Consider the following 23747-nt stretch of genomic DNA (forward strand, 5'->3'; position numbering starts at 1 on the left):
GTGATGATTTGAGAATTGTTCACAGCGCACTCGACCTATTAGGTAGCTTGGTCTTGGTACTATATATAGGTGGTTAGATGGAGTGAAACTGTTACATATTTGTACACAGTGAGGTAAAGCTGAAACTGTACAGTAGGCGGTAGGCATTCCTCGAGCTGTCAAGTACTGTGTGTGTTATTCTCATCCTCCTATTGAGACAGCCTGGAGGCTTGGGAGGTCAGTCAGGTCTGCAGTCCGCCCTCTGCAATAGCTACATCGCTTCAGTTCTTCTCACACACACACACACCTGGCCTGGACTGCATGGAGGCGTTCCAAACGGCACCCTATTCCCTAGTGCACTACTGTTGACCAGGCTCTGGTCGAAAGAGGTGCGCTATATAGGGTGTAGGGTGTGATTTGGGACGTAAAGATTTACAAATGTGTCCTAACTCTCTGTCTCTACCAAACCAGCGAACTCAAATCTAAATTATTATCTAGCATGCAGTTTTGCAGCGAACAATATATCGGAAATGATTATGATGATTATGCGGTTTACATTCAACCCTTTGTCAATAAGTTCATGTGAGCGTGGCTCTGATCTTTTATCGTTTCCAGATGGTGTCATACACTAATGTCTCATGTTGAAGGATGCTCTTCAACCCCACATCCCCTTAACTGCCACTCCTCCTCTCTCTCTCTCCTCCCAGGTTTGTTACCCCATACAAACAAGATAAAGCAATGTCTCATGTTGAAGAATCATTGTCAGTTCAAACATAAATCATCCTTAACCCGTCGTTCCTCTCTTCTCCCAGGACCCCATACATACACAGTGTGTGTGTGTGTGTGTGAGGAGACATCTGAGGCTCATATTGTTCTTGTTTCCCAGAATTCCATGCTGCTCGCTCCCGGTGCTTAACATAGTTGGCAGTTCCCTTCATCCTCCTAACTACACAGTATGGGCCTTTTTTTTTTTAAGATGGCCAGACCAGGTGCATATTCTCTTCCAGATCCAACTCTGTTCTGTTCTTGTACTGAAGCTCTGTCCAGCTCCACTGCTCAAGCGTGTCTAACACTTTCACTGAAGAGAGAGAGTGAGAGAAAGAAGAGACGTCACAGAGTGAGAGGAAAGATTTGAAGAGTGGAACAAAGACACCAGCAGAAAAAAGTACATTTATATATAAATATATATAAAAAAATATCTAACCGTACTATCAAACATCCACACCCAGTTCCATCCAAACCAACTCTACATCCAGACCCCAAACACCAGTTTGGAGGTTCCACCAAAACAGCCACATCCGGCAAGTGTGACTCACACAGCCACATGAGAAGCAGTCTTACTCTGTATAGATGTCTTACTTATAGCTTACTTACTCTTACATTACAGAGAGTAAATCCAGTATTGTACACTATTCGAGCTCAATGTTATGTGGAATAAAGGCACTGTATTTATAAAGAAAATAAAAGCCAAATGAACAGATGTCAAACAATGGTTCCATCTTGTGCTTGGCCCATGTAAAGGCACGTTAGATTCCTGCTCCAATACTGCCACGTCGTGGATCTCAGTAAAACAACTACCCTCAGACACAGTGTAAGGTGAAGTTGCCCCTAGAAAATGATCCAGTTTAGCATTTTACACACTAAATGGTGAAGGTTTAGGAAGATGATCCTAGATCTGCACCTAGGGGGAAACTTCACCCTGGAGCCAGAAACACACTGGGGTTATGTTCATTAGGTACAACATGAAGAATAATGGAATGAAACGGCAAATAACCTGGTCCAATTACAAAAAAGTTTTTTTTTTTTTTCTGTTGCAAAACATTTGAAAACAACCCTGATCTCATGTTATGGTAAAAACATGCACGTTTTGAAAATGACCAACACACTTATTCCATCAGTATTGCACAATTTTAATAAAACAGTGCATTCCCATATTTATTAATTTTTTTTTAAACACAGGTGGTAAAAATCTAATTGAAACAAATAAATGACATCGTAAAAAGCACTTGAGAATCCATTTCATTTTACATCATTAGTGTGAAATGAGCCCCATATGAAAATAGCATTGAAAGTTTGCATTCATAGAATTTAATTTAGAGATATATATTAGCTAAATAAAACCTTTACATTTTTTCTATTCCCTTCCCTAATTCGATGAAAGCGAATAAGGTTTACAGCTTCTTAGCATTTGTGGCGTGCCCTCAATTTCATTCTTGATTCTGTTTAACGGTATTAAAACATTTTTTTTCCCAAAACAAACAACGCCTCGTGACAATCTCTGGGTAAGTAAAACTAATAAGAAAAAGGTAAAGGAGATATAAATTAAGATGACAAAAGTGAAAAGTCAGGATTAAACCTAGTTTTCCACAAATGGCTGAATTTCAGAAGGATATTTGACCAAAAAGCAGCACATTTGTAAGAAGCCATCCCCACACACACTCACACACACACACAAACATTCCCAACAGACAGACACACAGTGCATAGTACGCAGGTAGGTTTAACCTTAGCAAGGTAATTGGAGCAGCTACTCTCCGCTCCCCACTCTACTTAACAAGAAAATGTTCTGCCTGCTCATTTGTTGCCATGGCGACAGATCGAGCCTGGTCTGGGAATAGAGATATGAGATATAGTGCTTGGCAGAAAGAGATAGATCGATAAAGACAGACTGTTATGGGAAGCCCTTTTTTATTTTATGTTAATAGGCCAGACAATAGGAGTCGTCTCCATAGAAATAGAATGACCAGAGCAGACCTTCCCATTCAATTCAACATCATGTTTCCCCCTCTCTATCCTCCTGGTGTAATGATATAGTTGACAGAGGGTTAACTGCCTATAAAGCTACTAAGGACCAATTTGGAGAGGGCACAAAGAGGGGCATTCTGGGTACAGGATGGGGGGAGGAGGGCATCAGGGATCACGTTGTTGTTCTATTGCACATTCTATTTACATTGACTTCTCTTCTCCGACTTCTTTTTCTGGAGATCTCCTTCTCAAACCTCACAGTTCCAAACAGACAACAAAAGCAATGTCATAAATAACCCTATACTGTGGTCAAATGAGAAAGAGAGCTTCAAAGCAACCTGCCGCAAAAACAATATAATAATACAAATAATATAGGAGACAACAGTGACATTATTAATAACAATGATCAAATTAACAGAAACAACAATGACCATTTGATATAATAAGCAAAAAAAAAAATTGTAATTTGTTGAATATCAAAAAATAACCTTTGTAAAATGAATGGTCATTCATTCGAAGATAAAACACGTGTTTAAAACATCCAAGGCATCGACAGTGAGGAGGAATACCAAATCTATAAAAAAACAAAAAGTGACAAGGTAGGGATTCACAAAACTAAAACCCAAAAGTACAGCACTTGAAACTAAGAAAGAAACCAGTTTGGTGAACTGAGGACCGATGCATCTGTACAAGCTTTTGGCAGTCTTGAGTGGGAAAAGTCCCAAACGTGAAAGACTATGAAACACATACAATGCAGTGTTCTCTAAACAGATCGTTCCTTCACATGTAGGCATGACACCACACAGGTAGTGTTACCACCACATCAGTCTATCGGAGCTTTTCCTGATCTAGAAGTCCTTCCCACTTCAATATTGCATTGTCCCAATCACTCATTTTATCTCCTTCTATTCACAGCATATCAAACTGCAGAGAGAGCGCAGGGCGGTGGCCAAGCCGGGTTGCATTGTGGTTCATGTAGTCTTGCGTTGCCAAGCATCACACAGTGTTCTCGTTTTTTAAAGCCTACATGGCTGGGGGCGTGGCTATGAGTTCCCACCTGATGAGTGTCTGTGTGCTGTGACTGGCTGAAAGTGCTGACAGGAACAGGAAGAAGCCAGGGGAGGATGGCAGACAGGAGGGGGGAAAAAAAGTCATGGCGTTCGAGAGAGAGATGGCATGGCTTTCATACCCTACTGTATAGCCGTGGGGCGTGTCAGAGATGGGTAACCCTGAACGCATCACAAGCAGGTTAAAGGGAAGAGGGAGAAAACCTGTCCCTGAAAGTGTCACGATAGGCGATCCTGTTCCATGAAACAATGAAAAATAAGTTTGTTTCAAGACAAATGCTGCTAAAGCAGGTGTCACAAGAGGGCGTAAAATGTCCCTAGAGCGCTAGGAGCAGCCGAGGCCTCGTACTTCTGTTATGTTCCCCTCACCCTGCCAGTAGAGGAGCAGTCAGTCTGTCTTGTTTGTCTGGCCGTCCGTCTTAGCCATAGAGATGACTAGAGGGTGCACTTGCCATAACGGCATAATATGTTGCGGGCTCCCTTTCCATCTTCATGGTCTCAGTGCCAGTCCTCATCTTCCTCGACATCATCGTCTTCGTCAGATGAGTCATCGTTAGCGCCGTCTCCTCCAGCTGCGTTCCCCTCCCGTGCCCCGTTCTGCCGCGCGGCCAGTAACGCTGCAGCTTCCGCCGCCGCCTGGGCCTCTGCCCTCTCCTCCGCCTCCTTCTGCCTCAGCGCAGCGGCCTTCTTCTCCTGCTCCGCGTGGCTCTTCATGTGGGCACTGCGGCTCTTCACCTTGTAGAAGATCCTAAGGGGAGGAGGAGGAGGAGAGGGGCAGAGGTTAGAGGTCAGAGAGAAGGCTGGGTTGGCTTCCTTGTTAGCTTTCGTATCTGTGGACAAGCACTAGCTCTAATTTGATAACCCCGTTGCAGGAAATGTCTAACTTTTTACTGTATCTGAGGTTTAAAAAGGCTTCTGAAGATTGTAATTTCTACTTGACTTTCCCTTTTGAAAAATGTCCATTCATTATATAAATTCACATTTCCTGTTGCTGCATGATTATTTTCCTGCTGCAGAAAACTGGCTCAAATTAAGCTCCTACATCTGTATGGTGTTGGTTCACAGTAGACAAGTAGAAGGTCCGCACTTCAATTTGAAGAGTGTAAGACCTTCTCTTTGCACAAGCACGGTACTGTGTGTGAACCTGGAGGAAGGAGAACTGATGAAGTCCAAATGCCAGAAACATCTGCCCATGAAATATTACATTTCCTTACTTCATATTCGAAGGTTCCCAGACCATACAATGCTTAATTCTAGAATTGGATGAAGTGTAACACCATGCCAAGGCAGAATACTGTAGAGTAGTCTGCAGTATGTGGACCAGTGAGGAATTGGATATGGGATAAGAGCTGCATAGACTGGGGGCATAGCATGCCATATCACTGCTGTGTTTCAGTTGCTAGGAGACAGTTGATAATAACAGAACTGCGGTTGCTAACTGGACGAGCTCTTCAATCAGAGGCAGTCAGCACTGCTTGATTTTTTTATAGCAGGAAGCTCAAACAACCACCAAGGAGCACTTTTCACTGTATTACACATGTGTATGCACACACACACACACACACACACACAGCTCAGAGCGCTTCCCAAGTCAGTGTTTCTGCAACCAACAGCCGCTCAAAGATTCCAACCTATTCAAACCAACCGGTGCAACATTGCAGTTACCCTGCAGATCTTGTCGAATCGCAGTACTCTCTGAGCAAGGTCTCTCCTCCAATATGCAAATCACAACTACCAGTCCATACAATTCACTGTCCGAGTAACATGCGTCAAAATCACGGGCGGTGATGTCATTGGTTAGTGTGCTAGCACTGTAAATACAGAGTGGACAACTTCTAATTGCAAACGTAGACAAAATGCTTTATCCAGATCTGGAATCTCAAGACTATCTTTTCCCCCCCAACTACCTTTAACCAGCACCTTCAACCAGCACCGCATCAAGAGTCCGGCCAACTTTGACACAAATGACGACGCCATGTTGTTCTGCCTATTGGCATCTAAGACATATCTTAGATATGGGGGCTCCTGAGTGGTGCAGCGGTCTAAGGCACTGCGTCTCGGTGCTTGAGGCGTCCCTACAGAAACCCTGGTTCGATTCCAGGCTGTATCACAACCGGCCGTGATTGGGAGTCCCATAAGGCGGCGCACAATTGGCCCAGCGTTGTCCGAGTTTGGCCGGGGTAGGCCGTCATTGTAAATAAGAATTTGTTCTTGACTGACTTGCCTAGTTAAATAAAGAAAAAAAATATCTCAGACACTGACCGGTCACACTTCTTGCAGGGGAACTCTCCCTCTGGTCCGGCAGGGCCCTTGGTCCCTGATATGGTCCCGGTCTTGGGGGCCGGTCGTGGTTTCGAGGAGGCGCTGGGAGGGAGCTGAGGAGGGAGACTGACACGGGACGACGTCTGGTCTCTCCTCAAGCCCTCCTGACTCTTCAACACCAGGACTGCTCCAGCCTGCACATGGAAATACTTAATTTGCTAATTGATTTAAGCATGCAAAATATCATTGGATGCAAGGACACAGGCATGGATACAAAAAGCACCCTCTCCTCCCAATTGCCAAGCTGACCAATAATCATGACAGCTGATCAGAATCAGACACAGGAGGTTAGTGGCACATTAATTGAGGAGGAGGGGGCTTATGGTAATGGCTGGAGCGGGATGGGTGGAATGGTATCAAATACAAATGATACAAATGGGTTTGGCCGGTGTAGGGTATCATTGTAAATAAGAATTTGTTCTTAACTGACTTGCCTAATTAAATAAAGGTTAAATAAAAATAAATACAATTTTAAATACCATTATCCCCATTCCAGCCATTATGAGCCGTCCCCCGCTCAGCAGCCCCCAGTGATGTCAGAGCAGTATCTTGCCAACTGCACCCACAACTCTGGTCAGCACACACACTCACACACCTCCCAGAGTCAAACTAACCTAGACGTTGTATACCTGGATAGTACAAAATAAGTACAACATAACAAAGCTTTGTGTTTCACCTCAGGCCATATTTTAAAACCATAGATTTCGACCAGGTCACCAACTAACAGCAGAAATGGTGTCAAAGGTTTTCTGAGTCATTGTTTGCTGCCAGAGTCAAATTACACAACATGGGGAGTGGGGAAGCCAGCCAAATCAGCTGTTCAGTATTTAGCCACTAGATGGCAGAATACCTATGAACACAGCAGCATGGTGTCCCTCGCCACTGTTCTACTGTGAACTCAGTCGAGGCAAGTTCAAAAGTGCAAATATTGTTGACTGCACGGGGTGTTGATTACACAAGAATAAAAAGATCACATACATCCATGCTCATTCATCTTCGAGTCAGTGTCTCCTCTACTCAGGAGGAGATGCTCCTCTACACAGACACAGTTCCCCTGCATCTCCCACTCACGTTCTCAGTGGCTTGTACCTTTTGTGTCATCCTGCTTGGACTGGAGCCCCACTGCTTCCTGTCAGCTGACACCTCCCACTTCCTGCTATCTTCGTCTTCCTTCCGAGATTCTAATCTCTGAGAGCACTGTTGGTAGAAAGAGAGAGAGAGAGAGAGAGAGAGAGGGGGAGGTATTTTCTCAATTAGAATTGCTCACTTCCTGCGTCCTCGCTCACCTCACTTTGAAAAAGTCAAAGTTCAAATTGATGAGAGCGAACGTGGATGGAAATGCGCTCGCTTGAAATGAGACGGTCCTTCTCCAGTCCTGCGTCATTAGGCAAACTACATTTGCAGGGGTGGATCCCAAAATAAATGCGTAAAGTGCTCAAAACAAATTAAGTTAGTTCTGCAAGACATTTCATGGATAAAAGGACAAGTAAAAACTTCCTCGCCAAAAGGAGGCTGTCAAGGAGGGGAGGACCATCTTCCGTTTGCATACTAACGATCTGACCCACTCCTCAATCTCTTATCGGAATTCTGGGTCACGGAGGAGAGAGGAGGACCATCTTCCGTTTGCATACTAACGATCTGACCCACTCCTCAATCTCTTATCGGAATTCTGGGTCACGGAGGAGAGAGGAGGACCATCTTCCGTTTGCATACTAACGATCTGACCCACTCCTCAATCTCTTATCGGAATTCTGGGTCACGGAGGAGAGAGGAGGACCATCTTCCGTTTGCATACTAACGATCTGACCCACTCCTCAATCTCTTATCGGAATTCTGGGTCACGGAGGAGAGAGGAGGACCATCTTCCGTTTGCATACTAACGATCTGACCCACTCCTCAATCTCTTATCGGAATTCTGGGTCACGGAGGAGAGAGGAGGACCATCTTTCGTTTGCATACTAACGATCTGACCCACTCCTCAATCTCTTATCGGAATTCTGGGTCACGGAGGAGAGAGGAGGACCATCTTCCGTTTGCATACTAACGATCTGACCCACTCCTCGATCTCTTATCGGAATTCTGGGTCACGGAGGAGAGAGGAGGACCATCTTCCGTTTGCATACTAACGATCTGACCCACTCCTCAATCTCTTATCGGAATTCTGGGTCACGGAGGAGAGAGGAGGACCATCTTCCGTTTGCATACTAACGATCTGACCCACTCCTCGATCTCTTATCGGAATTCTGGGTCACGGAGGAGAGAGGAGGACCATCTTCCGTTTGCATACTAACGATCTGACCCACTCCTCGATCTCTTATCGGAATTCTGGGTCACGGAGGAGAGAGGACGGACTTTTGCCCAAACGAGAAAGCGAGAGAGAGTCACTGTAGAAAGATTGTTTATGTAGTGTTGTTTCTGTTGGTAGAGAGATGCAGAGATGCGTTTCATTGTGCTTTCAGAATTGTTTATACCGTATGCAGTAGGCTGTACAGTAACAGGGTATCCCACACAGTACATTTCATGAAATACGTCTGCAATGCTGTTATGAATGGGTTATGAATGTGTTATGAAATCCGTATTATAGGTAGCCCTCAAATAAAGTCTTACCAACAAATCACAACTTGTGTCCTAGGTTAAAATGGGTGGCTGTGAGTGAGTCAGCACCTCTAAATAATACACTAAATCATTTTCTCTGGGTGTGCGCCAGCTCTTGTTTTTGATTATGCTTTTTATTTGGCTGAGGGACTGGCACGATTTTACTCACTTTGGGGTTGCCTACTTCCTCTGTTCTTGTCAGGCTTACATGCTTATATATATATTTATATATTATAAAATGTGCTATGAAGTCCTTAATGTCGGTACTCTTCATTGGCTTCAGGACATGCTTCTGAATGGACTATGAATGTGTTAGATATGGGCCATGAATGTGCTACGTGAAGTCCTTATGTAGGTAGTCAATCAACTCACTTTGAGGTCCAGCTCCTCATCAGTGTTCCTGCTCTCAGGTGGCTCTGTGTCTCCGTAGATCAGAGCGCCGTTCCGACCGATCTTTACCCGTTTCTTACAGGTGTAGTAGAACTCCACACACTGAGCCACTGTCTTCGTGCTCACCTGTGTAGCAGCGACACACACAGAAACACACTTCATATCTAGGCCCATTACAAGGTTTAGGAGCAGAAGACACAAAAGCATCAACTCAACTACAGAACCAGTCAGAAGTTTGGACACACCTACCTCATTCTGGGGCTTTTTCTTTATTTGTACTATTTTCTACATTGTAGAATTATAGTGAAGACATCAAAAGTATAAAATAACACACATGGAATCATATAGTAACCAAAGAAAAGTGTTAAACAAATCGAAATATCTCCTCTGAATAGTTGATGTTGAAATGTGTCTGTTACTTGAACTCTGTGAAGCATTTATTTGGGCTGTAATTTCTGAGGCTGGTAACTCCAATGAATTTCTCATCTGCAGCAGAGGTAACTCTGGGTCTTCCATTCCTGTGGCGGTCCTCATGAGAGCCAGTTTCATCATAGCGCTTGATGGTTTTTGCGACTGCACTTAAAGAAACTTTCTAAGTTCTTGAAATGTTTCGGATTGACTGACCTTCATGTCTTAAAGTAATGATGGACTGTTGTTTCTCTTTGCTTATTTGAGCTGTTCTTGCCATGATATGGACTTGGTCTTTTACCAAATAGGGCTATCCTCTGTATACACCCCATACCTTGTCACAACACAACTGATTAGCTAAAACGCATTAAGGAAAGAAATTATACAAATTAACATTTAACAAGGCACACCTGCTAATTGAAATACATTCTAGGTGACTACCTCATGAAGCTGGTTGAGAGAATGCCAAGAGTGTGCAAAACTGTCAAAGGGTGGCTACTTTGAAGAATCTCAAATATAAAATTTTATTTTGATTTGTTTAACACTTTTTTGGTTACTACATGGTTACTGAATATATGTGTTATTTCATAGTTTTGATGTCTTCAATATTATTCTACAATGTAGAAAATAGTAAAAAATAAAGAAAAACCATTGAATGAGTAGGTGTGTCCAAACTTTTGACTGGTACTGTATATCCTCCTGAAAAAAAATGACTCACCCGGGAGTTTTTTGGGAGACAGAGGCAACCTCTCAGTAACCTTTGCAGCATATTACAGTAACCAAGTAGGAATGGTGAATGGGAACAGATTAAGCAAGGCCCCCAGTTGACTTATTTATGTGAGCACTGAGCAGCCCATGCCATTTATAGATATATACATAGACTGGCACATACCAGTTTCTGGACCATGAAGAAGTCTTTCTTATAGGCAGCGATCCCTTTGTTGAAGTACCGTCTCTCTACTGAGGTCCAGCTGTCTGACCCTGAGAGAGAGAAAGGAAGAGAGACAGTTAGACGGACAGACACTGACTGGTGACGGTCTGCTTCTGTATGCACAGGGTGGACACACACACACACGACTGGTTCGATAAACAATGCTTCTCTGTCCTCTGTTCTCTGTCCTCTGCCATTGTTAAAAGTTGTCCGCAAGCTTCCTAGCTGAAACAGTTCTATCAAGTTTGTGCATATGTTATGACAACATTTTGGGCCATTTTTGTTCGTTATGGAATTCGGCTAGGGTTTTGCCTGCTGTTCGGGTACACAACATTTTTTCTGTAAGTAAGCCGAAGTCTACGCCCCTTCGTCTGTGATTGGTTAACAGTAGGGACGACACCAAACATCATAGTTAGATGTAAAATTGGGCGACTAAGACCCCTTTCGGCAAAAACGTGAAAATGAATGACAGATTGCTTGAGTCATCTTAGATTAATTCTGACTATTTTGACTATGGCGTCTCAATATGAACAAACAGTACTATTGCCGCTTTCCTCTCGTTTTTCAAGCAAAGGTATTTTTAAGGGAGTATGCAAGCCCACTCGTTCGGTTCGTCTAGCCGAGTTCTGGCGCTAACAACTTAAAGCTGAGAGGAGCTCTGGAGACATCCCTGCTACTATCCTGAACAAAAATATAAACACAACATGTAAAGTGTTGGTCCTATTTTTCATGTGCTGAAATAAAACATCCCAGAAATGTTCCATACGCACAAAAAGCTTATTTCTCTCAAATGTTGGGCACAAATTTGTCCACATCCCTGTTAGTGAGCATTTCTCGTTTGCCAAGATAATCCATCCACCTGACAGGTGCGGCATATAAAGAAGCTGATTAAACAGCATGATCATTACACAGGTGCAACTTGTGCTGGGGACATAAAAAGGCCACTCTAAAATGTGCAGTTTTGTCACACAACACAATGCCACATGTCTCACATGTCTGGAGGGAGAGGTTTTGAGAGAGTGTGCAATTGACATGCTGACTGCAGGAATGTCCACCAGAGCTGTTGCCAGATCATTTAATATTACTTTTTTTCTACCATAAGCCGCTTCCAACGTCGTTTTAGAGAATTTGGCAGTACGTCCAACCGGCCTCACAACCACAGACCACGTGTAACCACGCCAGCCCAGGACCTCCACATCCGGCTTCTTCACCTGCGGGATCGTCGGAGACCCGCCACCCAGAAAGGTGATGAAACTGAAGAGTATTTATGCCTGTAATAATGCCCTTTTGTAGGGGAAAACTTATTCTGATTAGCTGGGCCTGGCACCCAAGTGGGTGGGCCTATGCCCAGTCATGTGAAATCCATAGATTAGGGCCTAATGTATTTCAATTGACTGATTTCCTCGCATGAACTGTAACTCAGTAAAATTGTTGATGTTGATTTTATACATTTGTTCAGTATAGAAAATAGAAGAAAAAGGCCCCATGCAAGCATACAACACAGGCTTGCCTGCAGGGATGCACTTTGACATACTCCAGTGAAGTGTGATGATTCTGACTCAGTAAAAGGACCCACAGAGAGTTATGCACACAGGCCTGCCTGCAGGAATGCACACACACACACACACACACACACAACATAACCCGGTAGACACAGTAAGAAATGACCAGTACCCATAGAACTAATAATGCACAGATAGTGTCTTACTCTATGACATGACAAACCTGAGTAGTGGTAGTCTCCTAGTCGGTGGTCCTTAGGGAAGACGGGGTTTTTCAACAGCAGGAAGGCCAACGCTCCCTGAACACCAAGAACAGCATTATCAACCCAACCGTTCACAAATGAACTCACAAGAGTAAACACGTAGATCAACAGCTCACGAGACACTGAGCAATACTTGAAATCAAGGGCTACTTGGTTGGTTTTCAGAGCACACACACCGGACGCTGATCAGGGTAATGCTTGATATTGATATTGACCGATTCCTTGATATTGAAGCTGATCTGTTGGTCATTGTGATGGGATGGATTAACCCGGAGAGCTACTGTAAGAGAGCAACAGCAATGCCTCCTGATGCTGGAGAGAGACAGAGAGAGAGTGGGCGCACCGCACACACTGATAACCACCCTCGGTCTCCTTGACAACAACATGGTGCCACTACCATAAAGCCCTCTTTCTCTATCTTTTTCTCCATCTCCCTTCCTCTAACTCAATGTCTCTCTCGCTCTCTGAACACTCTGCTGAACATATGTGACCTTTACTCCAGAGTGAGTAAGAGAGAGCGTGTGTGTGTGTGTGTATACGTCTGTTTTCTACATTGGGCATATGGAGCACTGGGCATATCTTATAACAAAACAACACACAGATTAGGGCGGCCGAATGAATGGGCACAGTCATTATGCTCTTTCTAGTATGCCCATTAAATTCTGTTTAGGTGCATTTTTAACTGTCTCCATGGTTAAAGTAGTAATACATGTATTTAATTGTTGTAAAAAACAGTGAGTGTGCTTCATCTTACATCGAAATATGACATTATTTTGACATTGGTAATTATTTTATATTATGCGAATTTCTCGACAGTGGAAAGAACGTGTTACTACATTAGACAAACTAACGTTTTCAACTGAGCAACCTTTTGCTACATTGTGCACTAATGAACAGGCCCGTAAGCTGATCTGGCTGATGCTGAGGGGGCGAGGGATGTTTAAGGAGGAAGCGTTGCCTAGTCTGTGCCCAGCTGAATCATATCTTGTGTAGGCTACATGTAAACTCTCAACGCAGTTACTGAAGGCAATCTCCATCTCACCTTCACAAATCTCCAAACTATCTTTATGGCTCTGGCCGAGACAAAATATAACCTGCAGCTTCTCAATCGCGCCACTATCCAAGGTGCTGAATCTCTGCTACGACCCAAAAATATGGTGCGTAAAAAAACAACCCAATTTGGGTTAGCTTGTAACCCAGCGCTGGGTAAATATTGGACAGAACATAAACTGGGTTATTTTGACCCAGCCAGTTGGGTGGTTTGGATTACCCAAACAGGTTAATTTAACCATTAATTGGGTTTATATTCACTTTAATGCTGCGTTGACCGAGAAACCGGGTCTTCTTTATTCTAATTGCTAGGTTATTTCCAGGAGGCGTGGCCAATTAGGGGTGTGGCTTTCAGATAGTTATTTTTGGCCGCACGTGAGAGTAAACGTCATTCTGTTCATCATGTTAACTTCGTACACTGCAAATAAAACTGATCCTTGAACATTTTTGCACTTCACATATTCTAATTTAACAACATTATTATTTACATATTGTAACAAAGTGGTAACTATCCCAGCATTGGGATATGCATAAGAACTGATAATCGTGAAAACCTCCTTTTTCAACAGGATGCTACTTAAATCAGGTAAAAACTATTGAAGGAGACCAAAAACGTGCTACGATTCATTGATTTTGATGATTTTGAAATCATGAAAATAAGTGTGTCTTGCCTACATAGATTCAAGGAGAACAAGGCAACTAGGAGGAATAGTGAACTCAATAGCACCTGTGCTGTATAATACCTTGTTACATATTCACCACAGTTTACACAGCCCTCCCCTTACCATACACCATGTGTGGTTGCAGTAGGAAGAAAGTGCTGCGCTACAGTAGCCAGAGTGGCCATGTGGGTTCGATTCCCGCTGGGGCCACCCATACGTAAAATGTATGCACAGATTACTGTACGTTGCTTTGGATAAAAGCGTCTGCTAAATTACATATATTATTATATTATGAATGTATTGTGAATACATTCGGAGGTGGTATAGCTAGTTGTTATTCTAGTAGGATATTGGAACACAGCCCGCGTCCAGTTAAATCACACCCACTAAAGCCACGGTTGTTCTCAGTAGACACAAAATGGATGATAACCGTCACAAACAGACAGATACCATCTGCAGTTGTCCAATAACACACACTCTTTTTCATTTTCAACCCATTTCGCTACAGTGTGCCCTAATGAACACAACCCAGCTCTCCTCCCCTCCCGGTCATCTCTTCTCAGTCAACATGACCCATCATGCATTGCTCACCATGATGTCACCCTTGCACTCGTACAGGCAGTGCAGCACCAGCTCCTGATTGGTCCCTCCTCCGTGCAGAGCACTGGAGCATGACAGGTGCATGAGGTCATCCACTGGAGGGAGAGAGAGGGAGGGGGAGAGAGGGAGGGGGAGAGAGGGAGGGAGAGAGAGGGAGGGAGAGAGAGGGAGGGAGAGAGAGGGAGAGAGAGGGAAGGGAGGAAGGGAAGGAGAGAGAAAGAAAGAGATTGGGATCAATATCGAGATAGCGTGATCAGCCCATTGTTGTCAATGGGTTCTTCAAATCAGTACTGAATGTTTGATTTACTGAGACTCAAATTTACTGAGACTTAAATTTGACAAATACCAAACCTGAGTATTGACAGTTTTAGGACAGAGGATTAAAGATGTGTCAGCTGATATGTTAAGTCTGTTACCTCTCTCGTGGTGTCCAGGTTTAGCCTCCAGGTCGTGGAGAGGAGCCCAGACCAGCAAAGCCTTGTGATGGTCGTGTTTGGCCGCTGAACGCTGCCTCAGCTCTGGAACCTCTGCCTGGTACCGGACGCCGATGTTTATACGCCTGAGATGACAGAATGTACAGTCAGTGGCTGGTTGGGAAGACAGAGAGAGGGGGTTACATTTGTTTGCATGAGGTACCATCTTAGCCCTGCTATGGGTTAGCCTTCACTATTCTGATGTCTGTGGAGGACACAGCCATATGTTATGGCTAACACTCTGGGATCAGGGGTACTCAACTCTTACCCTACGAGGTCCAGAGCCTGCTGGTGTTCTGTTCTACCAGATAATCATCTGCACCCACCTGGTGTCCAAGGTCTAAATCAGTCCCTGACTGGAGGGGAACAATGGAAAAACACAGTGGAACTGGCTTTGGGGTCCAGATTTGAAATTGGAGGGCTCTAAATCATATTATTGTCATTGACAGGGACAATCTTTTGTAACTACTGTAAATGTTCTATTTAAAAGAAATATCACGTGAATAAATGTTCTTATCCAGACATGTAGCTAACTAGGGGGTCGGCTGTGTTGCAGAAATAAGCCAAAGCTCATCATTAAGAAATACATCTCTGCACCCAAATCTACAGGGTAAAAATGATGCTGTAAGTCTATCAGATTACCCTCAGGATACTCCAAATATAGCTAATGGCTGCTTTGGAAACCGTTTGGAACGCAGACGATTTTTTGCCTGCTCCCTGCCTGGTCACAAATTGCAAAGGCCTGCAGACTGTGAGCTCAGTTCGGGGCCCTCCTCCTTCCTCGCAGTGGGCTAGCTGGGGCGCATTCAGGAGGGCACAACGTTGTCGAACGTTCAGAGAGAAATGTATGAGGCCTTTGTAGAATAAAGAATCACGTCAGTTGTGTTCGTTACATTTCAATCTGCACCTTTCACAAAGATTGCCTCCTGAACTAACCCTGGCATAAGCTGATCTGAAGACTAAATGGACTTCTCTAACAAGAAACAATAGTTTTTGTTTCCCATTGTATTACGTTTCAAAATTATAAACTGCGGCTACTCACTTAACAAAATGTCTGGTACATTGTGTCCGGGTTTGACTAGTCAGATTTGCAGGGATTTGCTCAACCGCGGCGCTATCCATGGTGCTGAATCTCTGCTACTACACTCAAAAAAAAATGCTGGGTTAAAAACAACCCAATTTGGGTTAGCTGGTAACCCAGCACTGGGTAAATATTGGACAGAACACAAACTGGGTTTATTTGACCCAGCCAGTTGGGTTTACGTGAATAACCCAACATGTTGGGTGGTTTGGATTACCCAAACAGGTTAATTGAACCATTAGTTGGGTTTATATTCACTTTCATGCTGCTTCATATTTAAGCTTTCATTCAGCTGGGACTTTTTTTAAATTCTAATCCGTAGGCTATTTTCAGGAGACGTGGCCTATTAGGGGCGTGTCTTTCAGGTAGATATTTTTGGCCACTCTTGAGAGTATATGTCATTCCTGTTCATCATGTTAACTTTGTACACTGTAAAATCAAATGTTCCTTTAATATTTTTGCACTTTACATATTCCAATATAAAATGTATAACATTAGTATTTACATATTGTAACAAAGTGGTAACTATCCCAACATTGGAGAACTAATACTCGTGTGTACGCCTCATTAAAAGCTACAAACCTGTCAGTGTTCAACCTTAACATGAGATAACAATACAACAGCACATCTGATCCCGAATTGAATTTTGACTCTCACGGGGGGCCAAATATAACTATCTGAAAGCCACACCTCCAGTCTTCTGATCTGACCCACTGGGTAATATCCTAATAACCCAGCATCAAAAACTCAACCTGGCTCTTTTTAAAGAAAACAACTCAACTAAGTGACCCAATGTCTGCAACCCAGCAGAGGGGTCATCCCTGTGACAAAGTCACCACAATAAGAGAGTTATCATAAAGAAAAAAACCTCAACCTTCCGATATCCCCCTGAGCCAGGTGCAAGGGGAAAGAAAAGGGCCAACAAGCTGGCTGTCATCTTTCAGTCAAAGGTAAGCTAAAACAAATGTCATTTTAACTAGGCTGTAGGCTACTAACTTCACAATACCTTAGGTCTACATTCAAACTATGCTACATCAACAAATTGTGTGGTGACTTTGACAGAACTTTGAGTTGATTCAATTGTGACAAATGCAACAGGAAATCAGTAGATTCCTGTCCATATTGAACGGGAATACCGGGATATTACAAAGATGGTTGTAATTTTCTCTGGAAGAAAAATGTATAGATTTTCAGGAAAATATTAAACCCTAGTGTGTGTTCTGTACTCACGGTTCTATACTGACTGGAGTGGCCTCGCCGATTGCAGAGAGGACTGGTGGGGTTATGTCAACGCTGTCTGAAAAACACAAAAAAAAACATATTACCCCAGGTAAGTTGACTGAGAACACATTCACATTTACAGCAACTATCTGGGGAATAGTTACAGGGGATAGGAGGGATGAATGAGCCAATTGAAAGCCGGGAATGAGTAGGTGGCCATGGTGGCCAGATTGGAAATTTAGCCAGGACATCAAGGTTAACAGCCCTACTCTTACCATAAGTGCCATGGGATCTTTAGCGACCACAGAGAGTCAGGACACCCGTTTAACATTCCATCCGAAAGACAACACCATACACAGGGCAATGTCCCCAATCACTGCCCTGGGGCAATGGGATATTTTTTTAGGCCAGAGGAAAGAGTGCCTCCTACTTGCCCTTCAACACCCCTTGGAGCAGCATCTGGTCTCCCATCCAGAAACCAACCAGGACCAAACCTGCTTAGCTTCTGAGGCAAAGCCGGCAGTGGGTTGCAGGGCGGTATGCTGCTGGGTGAACTTTTTAATTTACTATCCTTATACCTCCTCCTTATCTTCTTACAGCAGAAGATATTTAGAACCTCATGCATATTACTCAAGAAAAGTTTATATGAAAGAATAATGTCATGGTTCAACTCACACAGCTACAGTTCATTCTGAGCACAGCTTGTTCAAAGCATAATGTCTGGTTTCCAGGTCCCAGATTAAGCCTTTCCCTGGACTAAAAAGCATGAAAGAATCTCCATTGAAAGTGTTTTTTTTAGTCCAGGACTTGTCTTAAACTGTGTCTGGGAAACTGGTGCCAAATGATCTACAACCCCCATTAGGACCCAGGTAGAAAACATTTGGGACTACAAATCCTAGTCGGACCCAGGTTGAGTTGTTTGGACTACAAATCCCAGTAGGATTTAGATAGATCTTTGAACTACAACCCCCAGTAGGACCCCAGGTAGTGGTACTCACTGGATCTCAGCAGGCTGCGTGTGGCTGATTTGGGTGTTATGGGTGGAGGCAGACCCTGGCTGGAGACAGCAGCTGCAGCAGAGGAGAGGAAGGTAGAGAAGTAGAGACCTGATCCCCCTCTCACAGGGCTGAGGATGGGCGGGGGGGTGTAGGGGGGCATGGTCAAGGGGTTGTCAATCAGCCGGACAGGAGAGCGGAGGTGGCTCTGGTAGGGAGTGATGCTGGAGTAGACAGTCGGGGCGATGAAGGTGCCAGGTTTGGGAGGCGGGATGAAGAGAGGTTCGGGCCGGGGACGCCGTTTGGACTTTTTTCCGTCGTCGTCGTCGTCCTTCCCTCCCTGGGTGCCGCCGTTCTAAAGGAGGAAGTAGCACATCAATACAAACATTCTTACAGAACTGACAACACAGCACTGTTCCAATGTCCAAACTAGCATACACCAGTTGGTAAGAAGAGATGTATTGTAAGTGAGTTGTTTATCTGCTCAGATACATTCTACAATATATAGAATTATCCTCCCATACATTACATGTCCAGTTCAACCCCACCATGGTACTTGTACAGTACATATTCCCTCATAGATTATACTGTATGTACAGCACAGTGGTAGGCTATATCTCCATCAATAGTGTGGATAACCCCTGCTAATCTGCTTGACCTGATCTGAGGCAGCAGGAGGGAGATTCGGAATGAGGGCAAGGGGGAGAGAGAACATGGGGGAACAAGGGGAGAGTGGGGTGCTGGATAAGGGGGAGTGGGAGAGAAGATGGTGGCAAGATATGAGAGATTATAGGAGATTAAGGAGGTATGAACCAAGCTATTTAGTTAGGTGTGAGGGGAGGGGAAGAATTGCTGGACCCACCTGTCCTGAGCTGTCCGTCAGAGAGTTCCTGAGCGATCGTCGGCGGGTGACGATGACGGAGGGTTTGCGGTTCATGCTGGTCATGTCCTGGAGCGTGGAGGGGCGCTGTGGCCAGCTTGTGCCCAGGATAGAGTGCTCCCTGTCTAAGGAGGATGAGGACGAGAGGGTGTCTGGCCTCCGTACGGGGACTGACACAGGGATGACCAGGGGCATCATGCTCTCATCACGAGGCCGCTTGGCGCTGTGGCCTCCAGAATCTCTTTCCAAGGTCCCTCGCCTTTGCGCTGGCCTTTGGGGGCTCCAGGGTCTGTGGGGCTCCTCCTGCGGAAGAGACAGACACATACACACATCATCCCATATCGAATGTGAGGCTACCTGAACAGGCTTCCTTTACAGACCAAGTGAGCAGCCATAGCTATTCCTTACTACGTAATGTATTACCTTTGTATCGTCGTGTTGAAGTAGAGGCACGGAAAACCTGTTTCAGCAGAATCATACTGCCCGGAAGCTAACACAAGTATATTGCCGGGAAGTGACTTTCCATTCCCTAAATAAACATTCTAAAAATTAAGTGAGGTTGTTGCTCAACCCTAGTAGAGTATTTGATCAGCTGAAGCGAGTGAGTGAGCGTGGCAGAAGCCTATAGGAGTGAGCGTGGCAGAAGCCTGTAGGAGTGAGCGTGGCAGAAGCCTGTAGGAGTGAGCGTGGCAGAAGCCTATAGGAGTGAGCGTGGCAGAAGCCTATAGGAGTGAGCGTGGCAGAAGCCTGTAGGAGTGAGCGTGGCAGAAGCCTGTAGGAGTGAGCGTGGCAGAAGCCTATAGGAGTGAGCGTGGCAGAAGCCTGTAGGAGTGAGCGTGGCAGAAACCTATAGGAGTGAGCGTGGCCTGGTCCTGGAGCCCTATTCACTGTCTATTCCCAGTGGAAAAGTCGAGCCTCCAGCCCCAACACCAGGACAGGAGAAAGAGAGGCATACATTCTGCTGAGCACTGCACCCCAGCCCCCTACACCGGCCCCCCCTGGCTTCTGCCTGTACCCCTCCCCAACAGAGTCCCCCCCAGGGGGTGGAATTTCAGCCCTATGGTGGAATGAATGGGGGAGGAGTGCAGAGTGAAATGGGTCCAGTCAGCATTCAGCAACGTAGCGGTCCTATTTTATAATGTATATGGTAAGGCACGAGGAGTGCAACGTTACTAGCTAACTGCACAGTCACGTAGGGGAAGACCAGGGCTGCATATCCCAGCAATACCATCATCACTCACCATGTTGTAATGTATTATAAAGTGATAGGTCAAAACTTTTCTAGCAGTTTCTTTACACAAAAAGATCAGGAGCAGTGCTTATTATCTGTCCATGTGCCTGAAGACCGTGAATGACTCAAATGTAAACAAAAACAAAATGCACTGATGTTCTGTCCTGCAAAACCAATCAGTTCCCCTGTGTTTATATTGGGTTGATTGACTGCTTATTCCGCTCAGAAAAGTGCTAATCATTCATAAACAACATCATGGTCTGACTCAGTAGGCCTTGGCAGATGCATTAAGGTTTTTGTTTTGTTGCAATTCTAGATAAGGGAGCTGTAATCCCTCTGCAATTATTACCCAGGTAAACAACAACAAAATGGATGTTTTAACATCTATAGAAGATTCCTATTAATGCAGCTCCTACTGCCCAATAACTCTTCAGCACTGTGTTTTTTTTTATCGATTTTTAAGTGAGTGCATGCATGAACAGTTGGGTTAGAGTTAGGGGTGTGCATTTGACAATATTTAAATAATATCATGACATTTTTGAGGATGGCCAGATATATATTTTTTTTTACTATGATTTTTTCCCCCCCTCGCTAAAAGCCACAGTGTGTAAGCAATAAGTCTGATTTCCACCGTGAACCGATTCTGTTACGAAAAGGTTTCCTGGTGAGTGTTTTGCATTGGCCTGTGTCAGGCCTTGTGGAAACTCTGTTCGGTGCGTGCCTGTAATTGCTATTTGAAGTGGGGAGAATAGCATATGTCAGGGTAGGCATGGTTATAAAAATGACACTCAAAATGTTGGTATGTCATGGTATAATGTCCTTGTAGGTAACAATTTCACAAGGATAAATCTAATTGAATTCATAAATAAGCTTTTTCATTGTCAAAATAGGCTGACAATTTTTTTTTATCCAGAACATAACACTCACTCAAGTAATCGAATACTAACTTCTGTTCAGATACCCAGATATCTGGATAACAGGGCCCATTCCTAGTTCAAATTGAGGGTGGGGATATCCCTGTTAAATCATGTAACTACACTATACCCTTCAAAACATGACCACAAGCACCACGAGCACCAGGACATGCAGCCATATTTACCTTGACGATGTGTGGCGGTAGTGACTCCATCTCTGAGGCTTTCTGGGCCAGTGTCTCCAGGTTAACCTCCTGGGAAATCCTTTGTTTCCTGCATGTGCTCTGAATGACCCCTGTAGGGGCCAACTGGGCAGCATGGACCTCTTCCACCTTGGGGGCTCCACCTGGCCCTTCAGAGGCCCCGTTCTGGGCCCCATCAGATGGGATTACGAAAGGGTTGTCAACTGGTGGTGATCCACCTTCCTTGGAGAGTCTCCTGGACCGTCGAGGCTGCAGCTGTAGCTGGGGAGGTTGGAGCTGTGTCTCTGTGTGGGGGAACTGGGGGTCTGTGCGGGGGGGAATGTGTGTAGAGTCTGGGGATGTTTCCTTGAGGTCTGGGGGGGTTGGTGGAGGAATGGTCTCCTGGGAGTGCACCAACACGGGCGGCTGGGAGAGAGGATGTAGGTGGGTCGGTGGGTTTTGGTTGCTGGGGTAAAATTCTAGTACATGTTGTGGTTGTGGCTGCAATTGCTGTTGTTGTATTTGGCGTCGTTGTTGTATTCGTTGCTGTATTTGCTGCTGTTGTATTTGTTGCTGTTGTATTTTCTGCTGTTGCTGCTGAACCATTTGCTGCTTCATCTGATGGTGTTTTTGTTGCATTTGTTGTTGTTGCTGTAATATTTGTTGCTGTTGACGTTGCTGTATTTTCTGCTGCTCCTGCTGTTGCAGCTGCTGCTGGAGCTGTGGATGCTGTTGGGGTTGGGGATGCTGTTGGGGTTGGGGATGCTGTGGGGGTTGGGGATGCTGTGGGGGTTGGGGATGCTGTGGGGGTTGGGGATGCTGTGGGGGTTGGGGATGCTGTGTGGGTTGTTGGGTGTAGTTCAGATTGGGTAAAGTCCTGTTGCCCCCCTGAAACACCTGGTAGTAGCCAGCCGTCAGGTGCTGCTTGGGCTGGCCGAAGGCTAGCTGGAAGGGCTGAAGCACGGAACTGCCCCCAGAGTTGGATGTGCTGTGCTGCTGGGCATTTAGAGCACCAGGTTTAAGGGTCTGTGGGAACGCCTGAGACTGGGACTGCTGTTGGGAAGTATGATGCTGCTGCTCCCACTCTAGACTGTGAGCCTTGGCCACATCCCTAATGTCTCTGTAGGCCTCTCCTTCAGCAGGGAGAGAGTTAGGGTTAACCACCTGTTGCTGCTGAGGTGGCTGCTTCTCTGCAGCCCTAGTAGGGGGCTGGGGCTGCTGTGGTTGCAGGGGTGAAGGCCCCTCACGGATCTGCTGCTTGACAAAGGCATTCTGGACCTGGGAACGTGAGTCACCGACACCACCTAGGTACGGCGCAAAGTTCTGCCCCCAGTTAGCCATAGTGACACCCTGTGTCCAGTTCCCAGTCCCAGTTCTTTGTGGAGGCTGCGGTTGGGCTGCTGGGTCCTGGTGAACCCACTTCATGGGTACAGTCTGTTGGTAATGTCCCCGACTCTGGTCTCCTTTCTCTGGGCTGAATATCACTGAGTTGAGGTACATACCAGTATGGGCGGCCTCTGGGTTGGAGGTTGTGGAGGTGACGGTGCCTGCAGCCTCACTCTGCCCAGGACCAGGCCCTGAGGCTGGGGCACCAAGGGCGTAGTAAGAACCTTCTGGATGCTGCTGAGAGGACGTCTCCTTCATCGCCACTCCTTGGTCGTTGAAAAACGAGATGCGCTTGCCTGTTCTCTTACTGTTGGGTTTCTGCTGGGGTGGTAAACTCATGGCTAGCATGAATAACGGGGCGAGGTTGAAGTGGTGGGGGGCTATGGGGTACTAGGTGCATAACAGTCCCCCAGCCACACAAACCACCAACAAATATGTCCCCTTTAACTGGCCCAATCTGAAGACAAAAAGGAATAGAATGTTCACAGAGCACACCCTAGGAGAGGGGGTTGCATTTTTTAATGGAAATCATCAAACCACATGTCAGGGAGTTGGACTAAACGTAGACAAAAAAATAATATATATATTCTTCCCTTTATCTCCTCTTCCTGGTGTATTGAGAAGCTGGCGGTGCTGATAGAGATGTCTGGATGTCCACTGGCCTCATTCATTTATGGGAGACACCCTGTGAAGAGACCAGAGGGGTCAGGCATGTTTTTACAGGGCAGTCCAGAGAGGTCGAAAACACAGGTCCTAATGGTCCTATTGTAAAAGCTGCCTGCAGCCATGTGAAAACCTGCTATGGCCTGGGGGCCTTTCCAACACAATGGAGTACCAGGGAAATGTATTGGGTTGGGTGGGAATGAAAGA

General features: G+C 45.2%; 1 protein-coding gene across 3 annotated transcripts in view; it reads right to left on the reverse strand.

Moving 5' to 3' along the window:
- Positions 1-1865: 1865 nt before the first annotated feature.
- LOC139374999 (mitotic deacetylase associated SANT domain protein b) overlaps positions 1866-23747 on the reverse strand; it is a 31648-nt gene continuing 9766 nt past the window's right edge. The window contains exons 2-13 of one of the 3 annotated variants that reach the window (XM_071116328.1): positions 21495-23562; positions 19147-19467; positions 18288-18639; positions 17299-17365; positions 14931-15073; positions 14506-14609; positions 12163-12238; positions 10399-10487; positions 9081-9224; positions 7185-7310; positions 6054-6247; positions 1866-4539 (exon numbers count right to left, since the gene is read on the reverse strand). In XM_071116328.1, the coding sequence (XP_070972429.1) occupies positions 4290-4539; positions 6054-6247; positions 7185-7310; positions 9081-9224; positions 10399-10487; positions 12163-12238; positions 14506-14609; positions 14931-15073; positions 17299-17365; positions 18288-18639; positions 19147-19467; positions 21495-23225 (3597 nt within the window). In that variant the 5' untranslated portion in view covers positions 23226-23562 and the 3' untranslated portion in view covers positions 1866-4289. The remainder of the gene's footprint in view (positions 4540-6053; positions 6248-7184; positions 7311-9080; positions 9225-10398; positions 10488-12162; positions 12239-14505; positions 14610-14930; positions 15074-17298; positions 17366-18287; positions 18640-19146; positions 19468-21494; positions 23563-23747) is intronic. The other 2 variants (XM_071116329.1, XM_071116327.1) reach the window with 2 other exon arrangements.

Source organism: Oncorhynchus clarkii, chromosome 19, assembly GCF_045791955.1.
Source record: "Oncorhynchus clarkii lewisi isolate Uvic-CL-2024 chromosome 19, UVic_Ocla_1.0, whole genome shotgun sequence".
Lineage (NCBI taxonomy): Eukaryota > Metazoa > Chordata > Actinopteri > Salmoniformes > Salmonidae > Oncorhynchus > Oncorhynchus clarkii.